Genomic DNA, 22,463 nt, shown 5'->3' with positions numbered 1-22,463 from the left:
GTGGGTAATACAATATCCTATTGTATTCTCAAATTCCTATAAATAAATTTCAGACATAATGGCTGATAATGGAAATCCCATGGGTAAAGTATTATCTTCTGTGTAAAATTCATTGTTAAACTCAAAATGATTTTGTTGACATATTTCTAATGATAGTTATACTATTGCCTATAAATTTTGGGTCTCCATTATTAATTTTCAGTTTATTTCTTATACATATAATTTGATTTTTTAGGGTTATTACGGTACATGTTAGTTATGTCATAATTTATCATTTTACTATTTTCGTTTACTATTAAACTACTTAATTTCTTAACTAAATTGTACCCATTTTTTATAATATATTTATTAGGTAAATTGATTTTAGATCTGAGTATTTTATCTATTATTTTAGTAATAAAATAACAAGGAGTGGATTTGAAATTAATTAATAAATGCATTGAGTTATCTTGTTCATGTATTTTAGGAAGACTATTTTCGAGGCAAACGGTTTAAATGTATATAATCTAGTGTTATAGCTCATTTAATTATTACTATAATTAAAAATTGATTTATAATTTGTTATTAAACTTTTTGTAATTTTTAGAAATTTACTAGTTGAGGTCTTTTATTTTTGTAAAATTATTTTCACTTATACGAGGGTGGTCCAGAAAGTTACTTATGTTTGTAACTAATGTGGAAATTGGTGGGGATAGAGCTGCTGCCATTTTGGTGTCAAAATGTTTCTACACTCAGTATGCATCAAGCTGTTGTATCGTGTGGACTGTGATTTTTCTACTTTGCTCATTGTGGATTATTGAAATGTACACTTCAGCAGAAAATCCTGCAAGGTGTGAGGTGCATTCAGTGATTAGGTTTTTAGTGGCAAAAAATCTCAAATCAATTGAAATTCATCAACAACTTTGTGAGGTCTATGGAGATGAAATAATGAGTGATGGTAGAGGGAGGCAGTGGTGCATTGTGCATTCAGTTTAAAAATGGCTGCACCAATGTTCATGATGAGGACCATAGTGGTCAGCCTAGCCTTGTGACTGATGAACTGACGATGAAAATCAATGATAAAATTTGTGAAAATTGCTGCATTACAATTACGGAACTATCACTTCATTTCCCACAAATTTGCATGAAATTGTATCAGGGAAGCTTGGTTATCATAAATTTTGTGCAAGATGGGTCCTAAAAATCAACTAGCATACAACCAGTGTGTTTGTTTTGTCTGATTTAAGAACAGTTATTTTCCTTCAATTTTTATTTTAAATTATATATTGCTTTTTTTGTTGAAAAGTGGTTTCTTATTTATAAGTACATTAATTTTATAAATTTATTACTAGTAACATTATGTAATCTTTCTTTATCTTCTTTGTTATGGCTAATTCTGTTAATATTCATTTCAGTATCAAGAATAATATTTCTAATAATTTTATTTTTATTGTTATCTGGTAGATTAAATTTAAAAACATTAATTATTATTGATTTCTCATTATTATTGAATTTTACATTTGTTAGATTTACGAAGTCATTATCAGAATTATCTAAAGTTTCATGTGTTTCTACCAAACTGAAATTATCCTGCTTTTCCACATCTTCAACGTTATACGCATTGTTAAAATTATTGTTGTAAAAATCTTTCCTGCCATTATTATCATTTTTTATTTATCACTACTTTTTTTTATCATTACTTATTTTCTTGTTATGAGAGGGTTTTAACTCTTGTCTATATATATATATATATATATATTAATATTAACCCTAATTAAATCCATTATATAATTAAACATGACATTATCTAAAAAATTGTAATAAATAAAGTTGTGTATTATACAATTTAATATTATTTATATTGTGTCTTTTATAATATCCCTGTTTCACTTCTTGTCTTACTCTATATGTCCACAAACATTTTTGTTTTATTTAAGGTTTTATTATATTGGGAATTCTTTATATTTATTTTAGCATATGTGGGTATTATATTTAGTTTTAAATATGTTTATTGAAATTTATTAAATTAATAACATTTTATAATTTAATGTGCATTTTATAAAAATAAGAGGACTTTTTGCCTTGTCGGCATTTATAATTAACTTAGCAAAATCAATTCTTTTGTTATTGTATTTGTCTATATTCACCTCTGTTCTAATTATGTCAAAGACAAAAAGTATAAAACAGTTTACCACCAAGAGTACAGAATTTTAAGTTTAATATATGATTTTTTTTAAAAAGAAAAAGTACTATATTAACTGATGATGAGGGAAACCCTCGAAAGCACTTTTATGAAATAACGATAAGCATAAGGTAAAAACCATTATTGAATTTTGTACTCTTGTTGGTAAACTGTTTATGCATTTGTCTTTGGTAAATAGGTTTTATTTAATGTTTGATTTTTATTTCATAAGTTTAAAGATGTATTAATATATTTTACATTTAATTATTTTTCAAGCTTTGGTGATCTAATATCTGTAATAATGTTGCCATCTGATAGATGTGCAATTATTACATTCAGAGACTGGAAAAGTTGTGGTCCTGCTATGGAAAAATTACAAAACTGGAGTCTGCTGCCTGGGACACCAGCAATTAGCATAAAATATCCAACTTCTGAACTTCAGAAGTTAGCTGGAGGTTCTCTTCCATTGTAAGCTAAATAATATTTAATTCTTTTAAATTTACTTTTATTTATCTTATATCAAACTTCATTCCTCCTTTAAAATTACTGTAATAAATTTTGTTTACTTGTTTAGCAGAAAGCAGATTTTTTGTTTGATATACAATATGCCCTAGGAAGTGTTAGCCAAAATTAAGGTATTGATTCAGGTGGTACCTGTGGTACCTAGGGTTCTCTCATCAGAATAAAAATTACAAAACTTGCACTGAATTGCAATAGCAACTTGTTGCTGATCCCAAGCATTCTCAAAAAATCATCACTTGTGACAAAATCTGGATCTTCCTATATTATTTTGAGATGAAACAACAGTTAATGCACTGTATCATCACCAAGAATGAAAAAAGCTTCTCAAAGCAAGTTCAAATTTAAAGACTTTTTTTTTTGGTAAGGGTATAATTTTGGATGCCATTCTAGCAGGTATAACAGTGAACCAGCATCATTATTCTTAGGAAATTTTGACAAAGATGAGAGAAACAGTAGATAAATAATGAGCAGAACTGTGAAAAAATGGTTTTATTCTTCATCATGACTATGGACCTGGCCACATACCACTTTCTCTGATCCAGTTTTGGCTGACTAACATTACTACCCTGAACATCTTTTATAATTGCCAGATTTGGTATCATGTGTTTTTCCCTAAGTGAAGCCTATGCTTAAAGGAACAAATTTAGTTATTTCATGCAAAAAAAGGAAATGACTGTGATAAACTGATTTACTTGATACCTATCATCACCAACAGAAAGCAAGTCTACATCGGTGTGTAACTGCAAATGAGGACTATAGCGAAGGAGACAAGCATTTAGAAATATAATACGTACAAGTAAAGGTGTGTTGTATATCTCATTATTATTTAATAGACACACCTTGTATTGTGGCGAGTTATCCTCTTTTTTGCTTTCTAAATATTGTTCACATGATCATACAGGTTGTTGAATGTGTGTTCTTTTTTCTATGAGGTGTGCCTCCATGGGACCATTTCTTTTAATATGGAGGTGCTTCGGGTTATTATGTGTTATAGGATGTGAAGGGATGTGGTATTCCAAAGAACAAGTACCTTGTTCTTTGTGTTTAACAAAAATTAAAGTATTGCTTTGTCTTTAAGTGTACATTTTATTAGTTTTAACTGTCTGTCAGAATTTCTGAGAAAACATTTTTTGAAACTTGAAAGTTGTATGAGAGGACAAAATCATGTGTTATTTGTTTTTATAAACATTTGAATGGTGTCATATAGTAAATCATTGTCCTTAGATTGTTGGCTGATTGTTCCATAGCCTCATATTGCATATTTTAATGATCTCTTTTAATTTTCTGATCCGTTTCATTAATATTTCCACCACCATACATGATTTTCACCATCAAATTTCATATTAATTAATATCATTCAAAATCATATTTCTTGAATTCATAAACATAAATTACTCTGTACAGGATCTACAAAAAAAGAATATTGGGTTTAAAAGCTATTTAATATCTCTCTTTTTTTTTTTTTTGACTTACAGTTATGAATCCCAAATGAGATGAAAGAGTAATTTGTATAGTTTTTCTCCTTAAGCGCTCAATGTGAACATCCCAGCCCCATAGAGAAAGACACCTGCCTTGTGACGCTTATAGTCGCTACACCACCCTGCTGTTTCTAGCCCTGACGGGCTTTAACAGGAATCTCAATGTGAACATACCAACCCTATAGGGGAAGATACCCCCCTCTTGACGTTTAGTTGCCACCACACCACCCCCTTTACCGGAGGTCATCTTTAGACCGTCTAACTGATTACATCTCACAGTCATCAGCCAGGCCTTGGTTGGGATGCCACTGATGTAAATGCCTCGGCAGACACAAGTAAGCTGTGTTATCAGGTTTATGCCGACTGATCCAGTGATTGGGGAAAAACATCATTCAATTGATCCCTTACAGAGTTATGCGAGCGAGACGGCGCACTATGTTGTCTAATAAAATTCTCTGGTTCATTTTGCAGTTGAGGAGTATATATTATGTAATATATACAAATAAGCAACTGCGATTACTCTTGCTTCTGTAAAAAAGAACAGCCTATAAACTTGCTGTTAGTATAAAGTACAGAAAACATAATTTTTAGGAGTCCCTTTTGCATTTTAGACTTCTTGGGGATTTTCTGACCCCTGGGTATAGACATTATGCATGTTAACTTTTTCACAAACATGAAATGTTAACTCATTACTAAACACAATACTACCACCCCTGTAGGGGAAGTCACCCACCTGGTGACGTTACCGATTGCCACACCACCCGCTCCATTCCGAGCCCTGACGAGCTTTACCGGAGGTCGTCTTTAGACCCTCTAACGGATTACATCTCAATTCATCAGCCATGCCTCCCTCAGTCAGGATGTCACTAGTGTAAATGTCTCAGCAGACATTTGTATCAGTAAAATACATATCAAATTTTGCCTTCATGTAGGCCTCAAACGGACATTTTCTCATCCAACCTAACATGATTCCTCAGATTGACTGGCCAAAAATGCGGAAACGCAAACCCTGCATCTAGTCCAGATTTGACAGCACCATTCGTGATTGTGAATGCCTCAGGAAAAAGAAATAAAGAGTTTAAAGTTAAATCAGTGTTATACTAATAAAAATCAAAATTATGTTTTATGCAACATAGAAATTCAGACCTGCATCCAAAAAAGTCGACCAATTTATGTCAACTAACAAGGGGAACGTAACCTCATACTGGTCCACACAGGAGCCAGGGACAAATGCTCCATCCCACTTGGTCCCATCATGGAGTCTTGTGTGGCATTTCCAAGTCACAACCACTGGCAGAACGAAGCCATGCTCCTGATCGCACAGGCTACCATACCCCGGCAGCAGGAGCCTCAAATTAAATCACAAACATCACCAATATAACCATGGCATGATAACAATGCGTCTATTTCCAACCAATCCAATGCCTAGACTGGAACCCTAGCCACCTGGGATCCTGGCATGATCGAGTACCTCAATTAACTCCCTCTGCACATCCTACACATCACAAAGGCAAGAAGAAAACCAATCACTATAGATCACTCCTTGTGGATTATCCAGTTATCTGGAGATCCAGAAAGAAATGTATTCTCTCAAGTTCCCTAACAGCTCGTCAACGTTCAACCTCGTATCGGGGACAGACGTAAAGGACATAGTCCACTGTATCATCAGTCCCACAATCCGGGCATTGACTCGAATTCACCAAATGAAACCCAACCAAACTCCCCCGAAAGGCACCATGCCCGGAGAGAAACTGTGTGATATACCGATTGGGGGAGACCCAACTAATCGGACCTAAATCAAACACTATAGGAAATATGCCATGTGTATAGCGACCTGAGGGGGATTTGTCCCACCTGACCTGCCAAGATGCAAAGCCTCAGTCCTCAATCTCCTGCTTTCGTTCTGATGTCATTAGGTTATTTTCCTTGGAAATGTAGTGTTCCTTACACTCATTAGCCAAGATATCTACTGATTTGACTCTGGCTATAACAGAGACTACCTCCTGTGAGATTGTTCTATAACCGCTTATAACAGCCAGCAAGAGGAGTTGCTGGGCCCACAGCAAATACCTATCCATGCAATACCTAAAAGCCATGCGGTGATCTCAGACAGGTGCAGCATAATAGCTTCGCGTACATTATTGTAAAGGATACGCATGGTATGGTAATTCAACCCCCTATCGGGATTAATGACTATGAATTCCATAAAAAGCATCAGCGGTCTTTTTTGCTACTTACTGTAGATGCTCCTTGAACTGAAAATTCTCATCAAGGATAACACCCAGGTATTTTTGAGTTGTAGCGTACGGAATAGCGAGACCAGCCATCCATCCAGACCTGGATTCGTTGGGTAGCAGCCAATTGGCCCTTAAGCAACATCATTGTGGTTTCTATGGACTGAAAATCATCTTATGTTGGAGACTTCACAGTCGGAGTGCTGGAAGGACAGCTGGAAGCGCTTGGACAAGGAGCTCCACTGTGATACAGTCATATCTGGGGGCCTTGTGCTGTGTCATACTACAGATAACCTGTTGCACTTCTGCCTCAGTGATCTCAGAAGATTGTAAGTCGGTCTCGAAAATCACAACTTCCCACCTGACATGCCGGTAGTATGAAACCTCACCCACTCTAGTGTCATCCGGAAGCAAATCATCAGCAAAATGTTAAGGACATGGTCCTTACCAATTACTACACCCTTGTGGGTTGACAAGGCTCACAAAAGGACGGACATCTTTCGTGCGCTTATGTCCAAGGGCTCTATACACAACACCCCAAAGGTCTCTATTCCCTTGCTGTTGAACAAAGGAGAGCCAGGAATTACGCTTGGAGGACCTCATGCTATGAAAGTACCTAGCCCTTGATCTGTGGTAATCTGCAGTTAGGGTCGCATGCCGATCGAGATCACCTTCTCGTTGCACAGCCCTTTGAGTCAGTTCACAGACTGCTTCGTTGCTGTCAGATTCTGAGACCACCAACTAGTTATATGTTTCCGGCCAGTTTCTGTAGGAATGGTGGCTTCAGCTGCCGCCACCTCTGCAGAAGTGAAATTTTCTGCCAGGACATCTAGTGGCAGGTCATCAAGGTCTCGAGAAAAAATCTTCAGCCTGTACTCCATCAAATAGGAGAATTTCGGCCAGTCCACCTTCCTATGCAGGAAGCACCCTCAGAAAGTGTCACTCATGGCCATCGTGCAGCTCATCCGCTATTTCAAAAAGTATCACAATCTATGATTGCTAGAACAGTTGTCGACCACAGATCAATCAAGGACCCTGCCAGGGATGTCTACCAATAGTGATGTCAATATTTGTACCTGAAAAGGCCCTTCATCCATTAACCATATCAACGTAAGTGACCAACTGGTCTGCAACATTAAAGACCTCAAAATTGTGCTGCGCGATGAAACTGTCAAATGAGCCACCACCACGACCAGTGATCCCACTGTGCCAGAAAAGCGATTTTGCATTAACATCGACAACAATAAGGATTAGACCAATACCCACAATATGAAGGATCCTGTCCCATCTCCTTAGATGTTCATTAGTGGGATCCCTGTATTGGAAATATAAACTAACAAGTGTAAGATTCTGCGAATGACAAGTCTGACCACAACATGATGCACGTCAGAAATCTGCCGTATAAAGACACTATCAAGCAACTTCCTGCATAGAACAGCAGACATATAGGTATGCCCTACACTAAACTTTTTCCAGCTGTGAAAGCCTGCAGATCACCCCTAATTTGAGTGCTGCAGAAGAACAACATCGAGGCTCTGTCTCTCTACAACCTCACCTAACTCAACCTGGACTACATGAGCAGCCTGGGCATTTAGTTGACCGAACCTAACCATCTAAGGAATTAAAGTACAGGGGGCAATGACCCTTATGTAATAGCTACACTCCTTACTAACAACTGGGTGCTCATGATTCTTGTGCAACCTCTTAACAGCTAGTACGGGCCAGAGCCTCGAACCTATGCGAACAATCGTCATGTTTGTGGCTCTCCTCGCCACAATAGGCACATACCAAGGCAAACTTACAAAATTTAGCCCTGTGACCATATCTGCAGCACTTGAAACATCTTTGGACATCCACGTAATCTTTTAGCCGGCAGGACCCAAAATCGATAAATAATCTGTCTGCAGATGTAAATTTTTGAAAGAGACCAGAACCTACTTCAAAGAGTCCGTGATATTTCTGGGTATTACACCTATCCGTTTTAAAGACCAACCTGCAGTCCCGCCGGAAGGTGGTTACATCCAATTCAGTGTTCTGCTCCCTAATGAAGAACAAGACATCTTTATCGGTAAGGTATCATAGACTATAATGTATCAATATCATAGACTATAATGGAGGGCCTACACATTCTCTTCAGGTCTATTTTTACATTCAGTCGCTTAATCACCATGGAATCTCCAATTGCTTGAATGGTCTCTGTATCATCCGCTACCAGAACTAATCCTTTGCTGGTCTCATTGATGTTCCCGATTTTAAGACATTTCCGGTCACCGTGAAGGGTAACCTGGAGGTCTTTCTTCATCTCACTGCTGGACACAGTTGAGCCATCCTCTCTGCTGACAAACGCAACCTGAGGTATCTTGAACTGGTTTCACATCTGCCCCTAACTACCTCAGCATACCTACGTGGGTGCATTGGGGCCGGGGCAGGTTTATGAACTACAGTTACTTCCTTAGGATTTGAGGCAAATTTTCAAAACCCTCAATGAGAGCTGTGAAAGCCGCTCAGAAGAATTTGAGACAAGGCAATAATCTCCTCTTGGTAGCAGCACTTTTACATTTGGGGTTTGCTAGATAGGAAAACAAGCCATCTAGTTCAGCCAAAACATCGTGGGCCAACGGAACCGAGCTGCCAGGCCTGCCCCCGGCTTGCAAAAACTGTTCAATGAGTGGGTTCATACCCTCCCAGGTGATCACTCCTATCCACTTCTGAACCGTCATTATCAGAACCAGTATTTGAGGAGGTCGAAGGAAAAACCTCTGGCCTCCTCCTTTGGCTAGACTTCTTACCTACTTCTCTAACGTCGGTAAAGGTCAAAGATTCCCTGACAATAGTGTATGAACAAAGTGCTTGCTGTATTCCTTCTATCCAAATATAGTGGACACAAGTGTGATGACTACCTGCAGCAAGCCCTTAGCTGGAGAACTTCTATATTCTCTTCTCATTCTTTGCACCTCTTTGCTACTACTGGATCAAATGATGTGTGTAATCAAAGATCAACACACAGTTACAAATTACGATCCTCAGTCTAAAAGAGCGCGAGCAGGACTAAGGGTAAAGGCCCCTTTGCTTGTAACAGGGACTTGTGACCAAGAGTCGTTGCCATTCTTTTCGCCACGATGCGATGGGTGCTCGAACAAATTGTGCACTAAAATACTCTGAATCCCCATTAAAAGGATATGAATTGTCTTAAAAATAAGGGCGCAAAAATGTAACAGTTCTCAAACAGCAAGATTGTAAAACTGGGGAAGGTACACACTTGTCTACCAGCTCAAAACAGTATAGATGCGTATGTATCTACTTAAAACATTCCACACTGTCATTATCGGTATTGTTAATTCATGTCTGGCCTTCCTAACAGACTTTCTAGGACTATGTAGGAGAGACTTCCTGCACATAGGAGACGCTCAGAGGATCACAATTAGACTTTTTATGGAATGCATGTCAAACTGTAACTACAGATTCACATTTAGCAAACTGCAAATCACTTGAAGGCTTTCTGTTCAAGTACAGCCATCTTTGCTGTCAAATGAAAAGATAGGGAATTGATCTGCAGCCACACACACAACTAAAACTCTGTCCTTTTTACTCTTTGATTCTAACCTTAAATCAACACTATAATGTTACAAGAGATCCTATAACAAAATCCAGTGAAATGTTTTAGACTCATTAAGCTATATGTTCATACTGTTGTCATAATAAAGTTGTGAGATTTCCTAGTAGATGTGTAAAGTGTAAGACCTTACACAAGAGATCCTCAGAAGGATCTCTTTACCTAGTTTAAAGATTCTTTTGCATTGTTGCAAAGAAATTATTATGTTTGAAGATGACAGTCTTTTCTAATATTTATTCTATGTATTATGAATAATCTGAAATAATCTGCTCTTTTTATCTGTTTATTTAGAAATAAAAATGAGCATAAATTAAAGTCTAATTTTTCCATAAATGATGATATTCATGCTGAAAGAGGTGATTGGTGCAGTCAGACTATGCCGCCTTCTTCCCCGGCACCATCTTTGTCATCGGTCCGGTCAACATACAGCCAAGCTGTGTTACGTTCTCCACAAAGAAGGACAAAAGTTGATCCATTACGAGAGTAAGTTTGTTTGATAATTTTATTTTATCCATCGGGTATGACATATAAGTTATATCTAGCAAAGCTGAATATAAAGTTTGACCGACAATCATATCTCATCCTTTGGCTTTTCTACTTTTTCATATTCTATTGACATGTCAGATGTTGGTTAGATGAAACACATTAAGTAATTAGCATATTTCAAAGTATTTTTTCATAGATTGTCAGTTGTTTGGTCTAAAGCCAATCGTTAACTATTGTTATATTGTGCTTTATAGTTTACCACTGCAAGAAATTTTTTTTTAGATATTTAATATATTTTAGATTACACAAATTCAAAAAACAAGTGGCCGAAATAAATATTTTCAAAGAATACTTTTACACATAAGTAATTTAATGAATTTTTCTTTAGTTAGATTTAATTGCCCTTTAGAAAAATTTTTGTTACATTCCATTATACCTCTACCATTTTTAAAAACTGTTACTGTACAACAGTAATGTTAATATTATGTTTTATTGTACAAAGTTATGAAATGCTTATGCAAATTGTCTATCCATTTTAATTGTGGAAGTAAAAATGCTACAATGTTGGTTAGAATTACAGAAAACAGGTCGGTGCCTGTAGGTTGTTTTTCTACTGCATGAATCCACATAAGTAGTTGTTAACATATTTTGACAAGTTAAATGGTGTTTTCTAAAATAAACCGTCTTGTTACAGACTTCTGTGTTTGATATATTAAGTGTACTGCATATTAGCATTTCTGATCCCGCTATATGCACCCATAATTTTGGTACTGGGTCTGATTCTTTCAATAATTAAAGTTTCAACTGTTTCATTATCGACTTTTAACAAACAAAAAAAAAAAAAATTTTTTTACTTGCTAAAAATCTCACCAAACATCCATTGTTTATAAGCTTAAACACTGAAGGTGTAATCTGTAACTGTAAATGTGTTCATATTACAATCTGAAATTATTAATCTCATGTTACCATGTCCATTTTGACCTGTTCTAGCATGATGAATAATATCTTACCCTTGCAAATAAGTAATCCGTTACATTTTGCTCATTTTTACATACTTTACATACTAATGAAATTACTCTATTCTGTTGCTTTGAAACAAAATGATCGTAACAATAATATTTCAGTACTGAGTCTGATTAAATACCGAATGAAAATTTACTAATTACAATTGTATTAAATGTGTCTTACTGTATTGTAAATTTAATAATAAATAAATATTTATTCTGATCAGAACATAGTAATATGTAGATCATGTTGATATGAGTATTAGTACAAAAGTAGTAGTAATATGAGTAAGTACAAAAACAAGTAAAAAACAGATTTGTTTAAAGTTCATAATTATTATTTATACAACCATGAAATAATGTTAAGGTAAATACGGTAAATAAATATAAAAAATTACCACTAAATAATTCACAATGCAGAAACTGATAATTAAAATTATTTTGAGCAGATATATGTATGTTGAACAGAATGCAGAAAAATCATGTTTAAAATAGCATCAGAAGCATAATAAGGCCCTTTCTCAAAAGCCAAAACATTTGTGTTGAGTTATACTAGTTCTGTCATTTGGTTTGATTGATATTATTATTTTTTAAGAAGAAGTAACTTCTTTTTAGGAAAGATTACACATTTATAAATATAAACAAATGGATAAGTTAATATATATATATAATTTTCTAAATGTAGATCTACATGATTCATGTTTATTCATGCCAGATAATGATCTTGACAGCCTATATTTGTATCTCAAAAACCCGTTCTGGCTTTTTGAGAGAGTCTCTAGTGATGACATTATACTTTATATGTAGGCATAATAAATAATTAGTAAACTTAGCATTTTATTAAGTGCTTCAAATCAAAACAATATGGTTTGATTTTATGGCAAAAAAAAAACAGTTTTATTATCAGATTAGAACTTTACATCTACTAAAGCACCCAGAAATTTCATTTTGTGGGCAACAGAAATACTGTCTTTATCATTAATGAGAATTCCACACGATCAGTTATGTTACATCTACCTGAAAGCAAAATTCAATTTATTAATATTTATAATTGGACGGTTACAATCCATTCAGTGAATAATTTTTTGAGTTGCTACAGTACAATTGTCAATCCTTTTAGATAATTCTCTTCAGATGTAGATACAATTGTACATCTGTAAAGGGTTATAATGAATGGCTCAAGATTTTGAAGCAGGTTAAACAGTTAGAAAAACAGGGGTCGGGTACACTTTCCCTGAGACACTCCATGTTCTTCACCTTGAAGTGAGGACCTAAATTTTATGTTTGTATTCTTATCAAAACTACTTGTATTTGGTAAAGTATGATGTGATTTAAACCAATTATAAGTGTCCCCTTTTGATATTATACCTGCTAAGGTTTTTGTCAGTAAAAGATTTGAAACCAAATAGAGTGCTTTACTGAGATAGTAAAAAAATTGAAATAGGATCTTTTTATTTTTTAGAAAACTTAAAATATCTTCAAAAAACTGGGAAATGGATGTATTACTTTCTTAAAATCATAGTGAAATTGTTAATACAGTATACTTTTCAAGAAAAGTTAAAAATCAATATTTCATATTTTTTTAAATATTTAAGAAAATACATACAACAATGAAAAGAAAATAATAAAGGTGGAAATTAGCAATGCACGAGGAAACTGAGACAGGTCGCTTTATGTTTGCTATGTGTATAATTATATGAAGAGCATTTGTGAGAAAAACACCAAGACAGGCAATTATGACGCATGACAGAGACAGTGCGCAAGCGGCCACTCTTGAACCAGTTGCGTTGCAAGTAGCATGTAATTAGCAGATAGATGGTTTTGAGGTTAAGTGGAAGATGCAAAGTTGTTTTTTGTTGAAGAAGACAATCTTCTGATTAATTTAATCAAAGAAACTAGGTCCTTATATGATCCTCAAAATGAATTGTGTAAAGATTTGTGCATTTAAAATAATATTTGGAGTGCTATTGCGAGAAAATTAAACAAAAATTGTTATTTTTTGTAATATTTTAATTTTGATTTTTACAATGTACAAAATTATCAGTTTTGATTTATTCTAGTTTATCCTGTTAATACGGTTTTCTTACCAAGAAACTGCTTCTGCATCTGAATTTAAAAAATCTTTCAAATGATCTCATATTTTGAACCCGGTTCTGCTTCCATAGCCTCCTGCTCAATTCAAAGATTGTATTATTATTTGGAGCTGCTTCTTCAGCAATTAACTGGTAAACAGTTGAAGAGAATTTTCCAAGTATCCAACATGTAGCTGATTATTTAAACAACATGCAACTAATACCAAGTCGACATAGGTCTCAGGTAAATTTTCTATACTAGAGTAAAATATTCTGAATAAAAAAATATTTGGCTTAGCAAACCAAATATGTTTACTGAAACTCTTCTTGCTCCACACAAGCAATAATTAAATGTCTACTTAGTTGTGTCATTTTTGGCAATTTTTCTGGATATTACTTCCATCACAGCTGTCAAATGCAAACACTTCATCGTCGATTAAAAAATGGTTAAACTTTTTATTAGTTCTCAGAAGATTCCTTGATCCAGGAAAATTTAAATCACCTGTTAGAATTTTCTTTCCTATAGTAGATTACAAAATCTACTACAGGAAAGTAGATTCCATAAGCAACAACATCCACTGCTATAAATTTGTAACTATTGTTACAAATTAGCTATTGTCCACAATAGCTAAAAATACATTTGAAAAATTATTTTGTAATTAAATAATAAAAAACCACTGTCTCCTGGTGCCCTTTATGCAAATATGCTTGCAATCTATGGCACCAGTACAATTCAGGAAATTTTATTTATTCCAAAATTCTTTGTCAGTGCGTCCCTCTCTGTTAGTAAAGGCATAAAAATGGGTAAAAGTTTCTTTTTGAAATGTTTAAGAACCTCTTTTACCATTATTGAAATGTTAAAGGCAGATATACGATACACTAAAGAAAAAGAAGTATAGCTTTCTCCCATAGCCGTGAACCTGCAAATAAAAAAGAGTATAAGTTGAATATAAAAAATAAAACTCTGTTCTGAAAAAAGGAGCATATTGTCAGTGATTGTTTACAACCTTTTAGGATGATTTGTTAATTGCAGTCAAAATATTACATACATACATATACAGAGATGAACTTTCATTATAATTATACATAACATTTTTAATTTTTTGTTTCAGATGTGATTGTAAAAAATGATGGAAGCATATAAGATTCTTATAACTGTTATAACATAAAAGAAATTGCAGTTCTGGTTGAGCTGCAAAATCTACAAATTTCAAGTGGGACTTTTTTAAAAGGTTGAGATTTTTAAAACAAGTTCTGATGGAGAAAATACTGAAAGGATTAAAAATACAGATTCAGATTCAATTTTCTTCCATGTCATTCATTTTCTGCTGCCTTATCCCAGCCATCTACTTCAGCTCTTGAGCAACAAGTAAACGATAACAAAAATTCACAGTCCTCATTACAAATTCCACCACCTTCATCCCTGAGGACCAAACCTCACATATCACAAAACATCATGATGAATTTCTACAGCTTATGATGGAGAGAGAAGAAGGTTGACATAAATTAATGCAGGGACTGAGTCAAACGAAAAGCGAAGAAATTAATGACAATGATACATTTGGTAATCACGTTAAGTCAATTTTAAAAATTGTCACCGTGATTGAAACTACAAGTTTAAAATTAAATTTTTACTATAAAATATGAAACATTACATTTGGACTTACAGGAAGGAAGACCAACATCTACATCTATTTCTTCAGCTACAATATCTACATTTTCTCCTATTTGTGGTGCTTCCGCCCTTGAACCACTTCAAGCAACAAATTTTTTAGTTTATTAAGTGCCACAGCTATACTTCAATGATGGAAGGAAATTTTTACAAAGATTATCCTAGTGTTATATAATCTAATGAACGTCAATAAAATGTAATTGTTAACAAAATTGTACATATACGTACTGTAATGTGATTGAATGTTTTTCTCAAGGTGCAATACTTTTGCATCTGGTTTTGATAGCTTTTTTTAATTAAACATAATACGTAATTAAATATTGCCTTTGATTCAGTCTGAAAAAATTCCTAAATTTATTCCTTTAATGATAAGTGGTTATTAATTAACACAGAAAAAACCTTCTGTGCTTTTAGTTTTGTACATTCAACCCATTTCTCTTTGTGTTTTTCCATATAAGTAATATAACATTATGTAATCATCCTCTTCTTCTTCAACCAGTATTTGTATTAGATGATTTGAAGTCATATTACATTTACAAATTGAAAATACGTACATGTGTTCACAAGGCATTGGATCAACTGATGATATCAAATTCAATGGCATTGAATATTGTCGTGGTGTCTGTTGTGTTCACCAAATTGATGAAGTGACCGACAACACTGTCTTCATTTCCTGTCTCTGTCATGTATTGCCAAATGCCACCTTAACAGAGAAAAAATAGTAATTAATTAAGTATGAACATTGCATAAAACACAACAGAATAGAAAATGATAATGTCGGGATTATAATGGAATTTAATCAAGATTTTTATTCTTAAATTTTTTTATGTTATTTATTTAATAGCCTACTTTTATATGTTTAGCCTCCAGAACCACTGTAAGGTATAATTTCAGAGGATGAATGAGGATGATATGTATGAATGTCTTGTACAGTCTCAGTTTGACCATTCCTGAAATGTATGGTTAATTGAAACCCAACCACCAAAGAACACCGGTACTCACAATCTAGTATTCAAATCTGTATAAAAGTAATTGCCTTTACTAGGATTTGATTATTATTTAAATAAAACTTAATTAATAGTCTGTCTTTAAATTGTTCTGATTGTGTTTCAGTCCTAGCAATCCTTTATGTGCTTCTCTGTATGTTGGAAATATTGTTGGACAGGTAACAGAAACTGATCTTCTGAGAATTTTTTCTAAGTAAGTGGCACATTTACTAATAATACTTTATTATTAAATTTTAAAATATGTTTACTAGATGCGTAATGTTTAAGCACAGTATCATTAAAAAAAAAGTAATTAAAAGGTTTAAGCACAAATTTTAATTTTGTAACCGATTATTTTCTTATAGTTAGAAAACTATACTGTTATCCTCTCTGTGACTGATTTTAGCATTTATCACAAGATGTTTTAGAGAAACATCATCTTTACAACATATACGATTTGTGTTAAAAAAAAGACTGAGATTTCATAATAGCGTATCAACCAGTGCATAGATCATAATCCAAGTAATGCTTGCTAGTGGGAACTTTGAGGAAACAAAGCCATTTGGCATGGCAAACTAAATTTTTTATTTTTAAGATATAACAGTTGAGATAAAAACACTCAAATTATTCTCTCATTGAATGTTTAACGATGTGAAAATGAAAGATCTTACAGAATGATATGTTGGTGTTAAATTTTCCTTCAAATACTACAACTTTCATAGAGATTTTAAAAATATTTCATCAAGTCTATGTTTTGGGAAGTCTGTATTAGCAAATTGCTGTGCTGTGAATGGTTCAGTCATTTTAAGGATTGATCGATGAAGATCCTAGACCTGGATAATCTTTCACATCAGCAAACCATGCTAATGTTGATGCAGTTTGTGAAGATCACTGCATAGCTGCCCTAGAGATTACTAAGGAAGCGCCACCAGCCCATTAGCGTAGGATCAATCATGCCATGCAATTTTAATGGAGAAATTAACATACATCGTATCTCTGCAAATTTGTGTCTTTTGTTTGCAGAAAGAAAATTGTGTTAACATCAGTGAAGTTTCTTGATTGTGCTAGTACCAGTGAGAACTTATTAAAAACATTACAACAGGAGTAGAGACTTAAGGTTTATAATGATGAAGCCAAGACCAGTCATTGCAGTGGGTGAGGAAAGGATCACCCCCAACCAAAAAAAATACCATATAAGGTGATCAAATATGAAGAATGGTGTCGGGATTTTTTTTGACTGGAAAGGCCATGATCCTTCATGAATTTGTTCCGTGAAGTCCAGTAGTAAACAAGTAATTCTACATAGAAGTTTTTTGATGTTTGAGGGATCCTGTTTGCAGAAAGAGAACTGAGCTACATGAAAACCAAAGTTGGATATCAAGTTTTTTTTTTGTGATAGTAAAAGTTTCTAAATAATCTTTTTTGAGAAAAACTTATGAAAAAGTTAGAGCCTGAAGTAGCCACCGTATTAGTAATTTACATAGTATGTTTATACAAGATCTTGCGATAATATGTAAAAATACAAATTATTATTTAATGTAAGAAATACAATAACTTACATTAGCATTGCATACTAATATAATTAATATGTAATAATTATATTACATTATTCTAGTATTTCTTTAACTTCATTCAGTATTTACCAATTTGTTTCTGGATATTGGTTTGATCACATTATTTGAAAATTACAAATTTATACAATGGTTGTTCAGTAATCAAAAGGACAAACGGCAATAACAAAAATACTATTTAATTGAATAAACTGAAATTGTCTGACATTCAGTTGGCACTCCTGACAAAGAAAATATCAGCTGTTCAAAAAGAATATAATCTCTTTTGTTTCCTTCAAATATCGGCTTTGCTTGAAATGTATACCATGTAAGAACAGTGTGCTGCAGTAATATTTTTATTTTCTAAAGTTGTAAAACCACCAAAATTCACTCATAGTTAAAACAGTATGATAAAAAAGTTTATTGACCATCTACATTTTTTTAATTGGGTTGAATTATTTAATTGGACAGAACAGTGTCACCGATTTTCATCTTACTTGGATATGAATAGAAGTTTCAGTTGATGCTTTGCAAAATCACATTTATAATGTGTTTTTACAAGAACACATAAGAGTTAGGGAATTTGCTGAAATTTGTAGTATGAATATTGACGCTATCTATTCCATTTTTAATGATTAACTGAATTATTTCAAGCTAGCTTCCAAGACAGTAGAATAAAAATCACAGACACCCAAATTCACTTTTGTACAACTTAAAACAACAGTACATCACATAATACTTGTAATATATGATGAAAGTTGGATTTGTTGTTTTGAGCTGGAATCCAAATGCCAGAATATGGAATGAAAACATCCAAGTTCACCTGCCAGGAAAAGATTCAAAACCTATGCATCAGCTGGTCAAGTGATGCTAATGCTGTTTTAGGACTTTAAAGGCCCAATTTATTGCAATTATTTGAAAGAAAAATGTACACTTTACAGTGTGCGATTGCGACATGTTAGAAAATAGAGTGAAACCCTTAATAATAATAATGAGAAAACATCCTGGTTCTTTCTCAAAAGATGTAATTTTTCTGTGTGATAACACTTGTACCCATACCGCTCAAAAGACATACAAAGCTATTCAAATCTCAGGTCGGGAGGTATTGCCACATCCACCTTATGGTCCTGATTTTGCACCATCAGATTTCTTTTGTCTTAAAAGAGTTTTTACATGGTGCTTAAGTTCAGCAACAATGAGCAGAGAACACAGTACACCAAAGTGAACCGTTTTGTACTACTGGAATAAGAAAATTCACAGAAAGAGAAAGATGAGACAAATGCCTAAATGTACCCAGAGATTATTTTGAAAAGTAGCATTAGTTAAATTGTCAGTGAATAAATAATTTTTGTAGTTATTTGTCTCTATTTATTGAATGACTCTTGTATCTTATTATTTAAAATGAACAATCCTACAGTAATGAAAACATCTCATAATTTCTTTTGATTGAGGTCATTTTTTTCCTTTATAAATATGGTAAATTTTTTATACAAGTTGTATCAAAAGTAAGGATTGATTTATGTGGGCATGTGTTATTGTGAGTGAGAATAGTTCCTGACAAGAACATCCACGTCACTAGTTTTGAATTGCACCCTTAATTATGGAAAATGTTTCACAACTTCTATCATCTCTTTGAATTCTTCAAAGATGTTTTAAGAGTCATCAATTTTCTACAGACAAAATGCAGGGAGCAATGCATCAATAGTTGGATGACAACCAGAAACTTTCTTTTTTTAAAGAATAACCAAAACTTGTGGACTGCTTAATGAAGTGCATACAAAAGGAAGGAGACCTGTGGAAAAATTATCTGGTTGTTCAACTCTTACATTTGGGTAACTAGATTAAAAAAATATAGTGCAGTTTATACTGATTTTTTAATGTCCTTGTAAAAAACATAAGAAATAATAAAAACAGTTTACAAAACCACTGTGTAACAGGACAAACCTATAACAGTACAACCACAACTTGCTTAAAACACTTGTAAATGTCTTGGGCAGTCATCTCCTCTACCCACCAGGTCATTTAGAAACCTGCTAGGCAGTAGCCACTGCTGTTTGTTACTGTATACTTGTCAACCAACCATTTCATTGTATTGTAGAACAACTGATTTATGTATCGACTTGATTGTTAATTCAATTAACACTTTAGTAAATATCTCCATGGAGAAAGTATTGATTCCATTTCATGTTATGTTTTGCCTTCTACATATTAGTGCTTCCTGTTTTGAGTTGGCCAACATGAATGATAAAATTTGTTTAATGAGGAAGCAATTGAACCCTTGAATGACACTTTGGTGACTTCTTTATTGAAAGAACACAAATTTTACTATGGTATCTAATGTTAATCAATTTTTTAAAAATTATTCATATGTTAAAAATTAAATAAACTTGTTGATATAATTTGGATTTGGATGATATATTATTTCTTTATATTTTTAAATTAAGAATTATAATTATACTAATAAATATGTTACATTTTGTTTGATATTTTAATTAAATGTTCTCATTTTTACAGATACGGTCCTGTAGTTAGTGTAAGAATTTTACCAGAAAAAAAGTGTGCCTTTGTTAACTACAAAAATAATAATAGTGCTGCATTAGCGATGAGTAACCTGAATGGAAAATCTCTACTTCCTTATACTCCTTATGTTAACATAAAATACCCTTCAAAGGCTGTCATTAATATTGCACCAAGGTAATCAAAATTATATGCCTTGTTATGCAGTGCTGTACTTAAATATTTTTATATATATGAGGGGTGTTTGATAAGTTAGTGCAGAGTCAAGAGATTGTACTCGTAGTATATTGTTGTTCGTAATTTTGTTGTTGGCAGTGTTTGTGTCAATCAAGTATTGTGATTTGTAAAAATGAATGAAAGAGAATTTTATGTAATAATCAAACATTGCTTTATCAAAGATAAAACTATAGAAAAATAGAACCAAGCTCAATAATTATTATAGTGAGTCAGCTCGTTTGATTAGAACAGTTTAGATGTAGTTCAGTTGTTTTCAGTGTATCATCATAACAGCAAAAATGGCACTGTCATTCCAGAAGATAAATGTTCTAGAATGATAAACATTCCATACAGCCTATTGAGATTGCAAGTCTAGAGAATATTGAAAAATTCTGTGATATGTTGCTAGAGAAGATTGAAAGTGCACGAGTTCACCAATACAATATGGGCATCTCAAATGAAAGGTGTATCATACATGAATATTTACATGTACAAAGACTGTCCATAAGATGGGTACCAGGTTAGCTTACAGTCGATCAGTAGCGTGAACAAGTAAATGTTTTTAAACATGGTTTGGGATTGTTTCAACATAACTGAGAGAATTATGCACCATTTCATAATGGACAGTGACTGTTATGAATAGTGATATATCACTATTGATTTAAAACTCAATAACAGTCAAGACAGTGAGCTACATTCTGGGAACTTGGTATAATGAAGGTGAAAAACCTTCCATCAGCAAGAAAGGTGATGACCACTGTTTTTTAGGAGCTTGTGGCTAATCTTCATTGACTTTTAGGAGAAAGTAAAATGATAGCAAGACATTGTTATGCAACTTTGCTAGATTATTTAAATGAGGAAATAAATTAAAAAAATTATAACATTTGTAATTTGAGTAATTAACTCAGCGTCAAATAATGGGCAGGCAGGAGTAGGTTTCGTGATGAACAAGAAGATAGGGAGGAGAGTGGAGTATTTCAAGACGCATAGCGATAGAATCATTGTAATAAGGATAAAATCAAAACCTAAACCGACAACGATTGTTAACGTCTATATGCCTACAAGCGCCCATGATGATGATGATGAGGTAGAGTATGTATACGAAGAGATTGATGAAGCAATTAAACACGTAAAAGGAGATGAAAATTTAATAATAGTTGGAGATTGGAATGCAAGCATTGGAAAAGGCAAGGAAGGAAATATAGTGGGTGAATACGGGCTGGGCAAAAGGAATGAAAGAGGGGACCGACTTATAGAGTTTTGCACGAAGTATAATTTAGTAATTGCCAGCACCCAATTTAAAAATCATAATAGAAGAATATACACTTGGAAAAAGCCAGGCGATACTGCAAGGTATCAGATAGATTATATCATGGTTAAGCAAAGATTTAGAAATCAACTCGTTGACTGCAAAACTTATCCTGGAGCAGACATTGATAGCGACCATAATTTTGTGATAATGAAATGTAGATTGGGGTTTAAAAACCTGAAGAAAAGGTGTCAGATGAATCGGTGGAATCTAGAGAAGCTCCTCTTCTTCAAGAGGAGGTAAAGAAGAATTTTGAGGAGGACATCGCAAGAGGTCTGAGTAAAAAAGATAAGGTAGAAAATGTAGAAGAAGAATGGGAGAATGTTAAAAAGGAAATTCTTAAATCAGCAGAAGCAAACTTAGGCGGAATAAAGAGAACTGGTAGAAAACCTTGGGTTTCAGACGATATATTGCAGCTGATGGATGAACGTAGAAAATATAAGAATGCTAGTGATGAAGAAAGTAAAAGAAACTATCGGCAATTAAGAAATGCTACAAACAGGAAGTGCAAACTGGCGAAAGAAGAGTGGATTAAAGAAAAGTGTTCAGAAGTGGAAAGAGAAATGAACATTGGTAAAATAGACGGAGCATACAGGAAAGTTAAGGAAAATTTTGGGGTACATAAATAAAAATCTAATGTGTT

At 33.6% G+C, this 22,463-nt stretch overlaps 1 protein-coding gene across 7 annotated transcripts in view; it reads left to right on the top strand.

Annotated features, from left to right (window-relative positions):
• The window catches only part of LOC142334444 (uncharacterized), a 593,558-nt gene that overhangs the window by 556,044 nt on the left and 15,051 nt on the right, over positions 1-22,463 (top strand). For 5 of the 7 annotated variants that reach the window (XM_075382445.1, XM_075382442.1, XM_075382444.1 and 2 more), the window contains 4 exons: positions 2,438-2,629; positions 10,300-10,491; positions 16,356-16,442; positions 20,293-20,472. In XM_075382445.1, the coding sequence (XP_075238560.1) occupies positions 2,438-2,629; positions 10,300-10,491; positions 16,356-16,442; positions 20,293-20,472 (651 nt within the window). Of the gene's footprint in view, positions 1-2,437; positions 2,630-10,299; positions 10,492-13,558; positions 13,815-14,682; positions 15,557-16,355; positions 16,443-20,292; positions 20,473-22,463 lie in introns of those variants that run through there. The other 2 variants (XR_012758827.1, XM_075382447.1) reach the window with 2 other exon arrangements.

Source organism: Lycorma delicatula, chromosome 1, assembly GCF_047948215.1.
Source record: "Lycorma delicatula isolate Av1 chromosome 1, ASM4794821v1, whole genome shotgun sequence".
In the NCBI taxonomy this organism is placed as follows: domain Eukaryota; kingdom Metazoa; phylum Arthropoda; class Insecta; order Hemiptera; family Fulgoridae; genus Lycorma; species Lycorma delicatula.
Note: the sequence above shows the minus strand (reverse complement) of the source record. Positions and strands in the feature narration are given on the sequence as shown.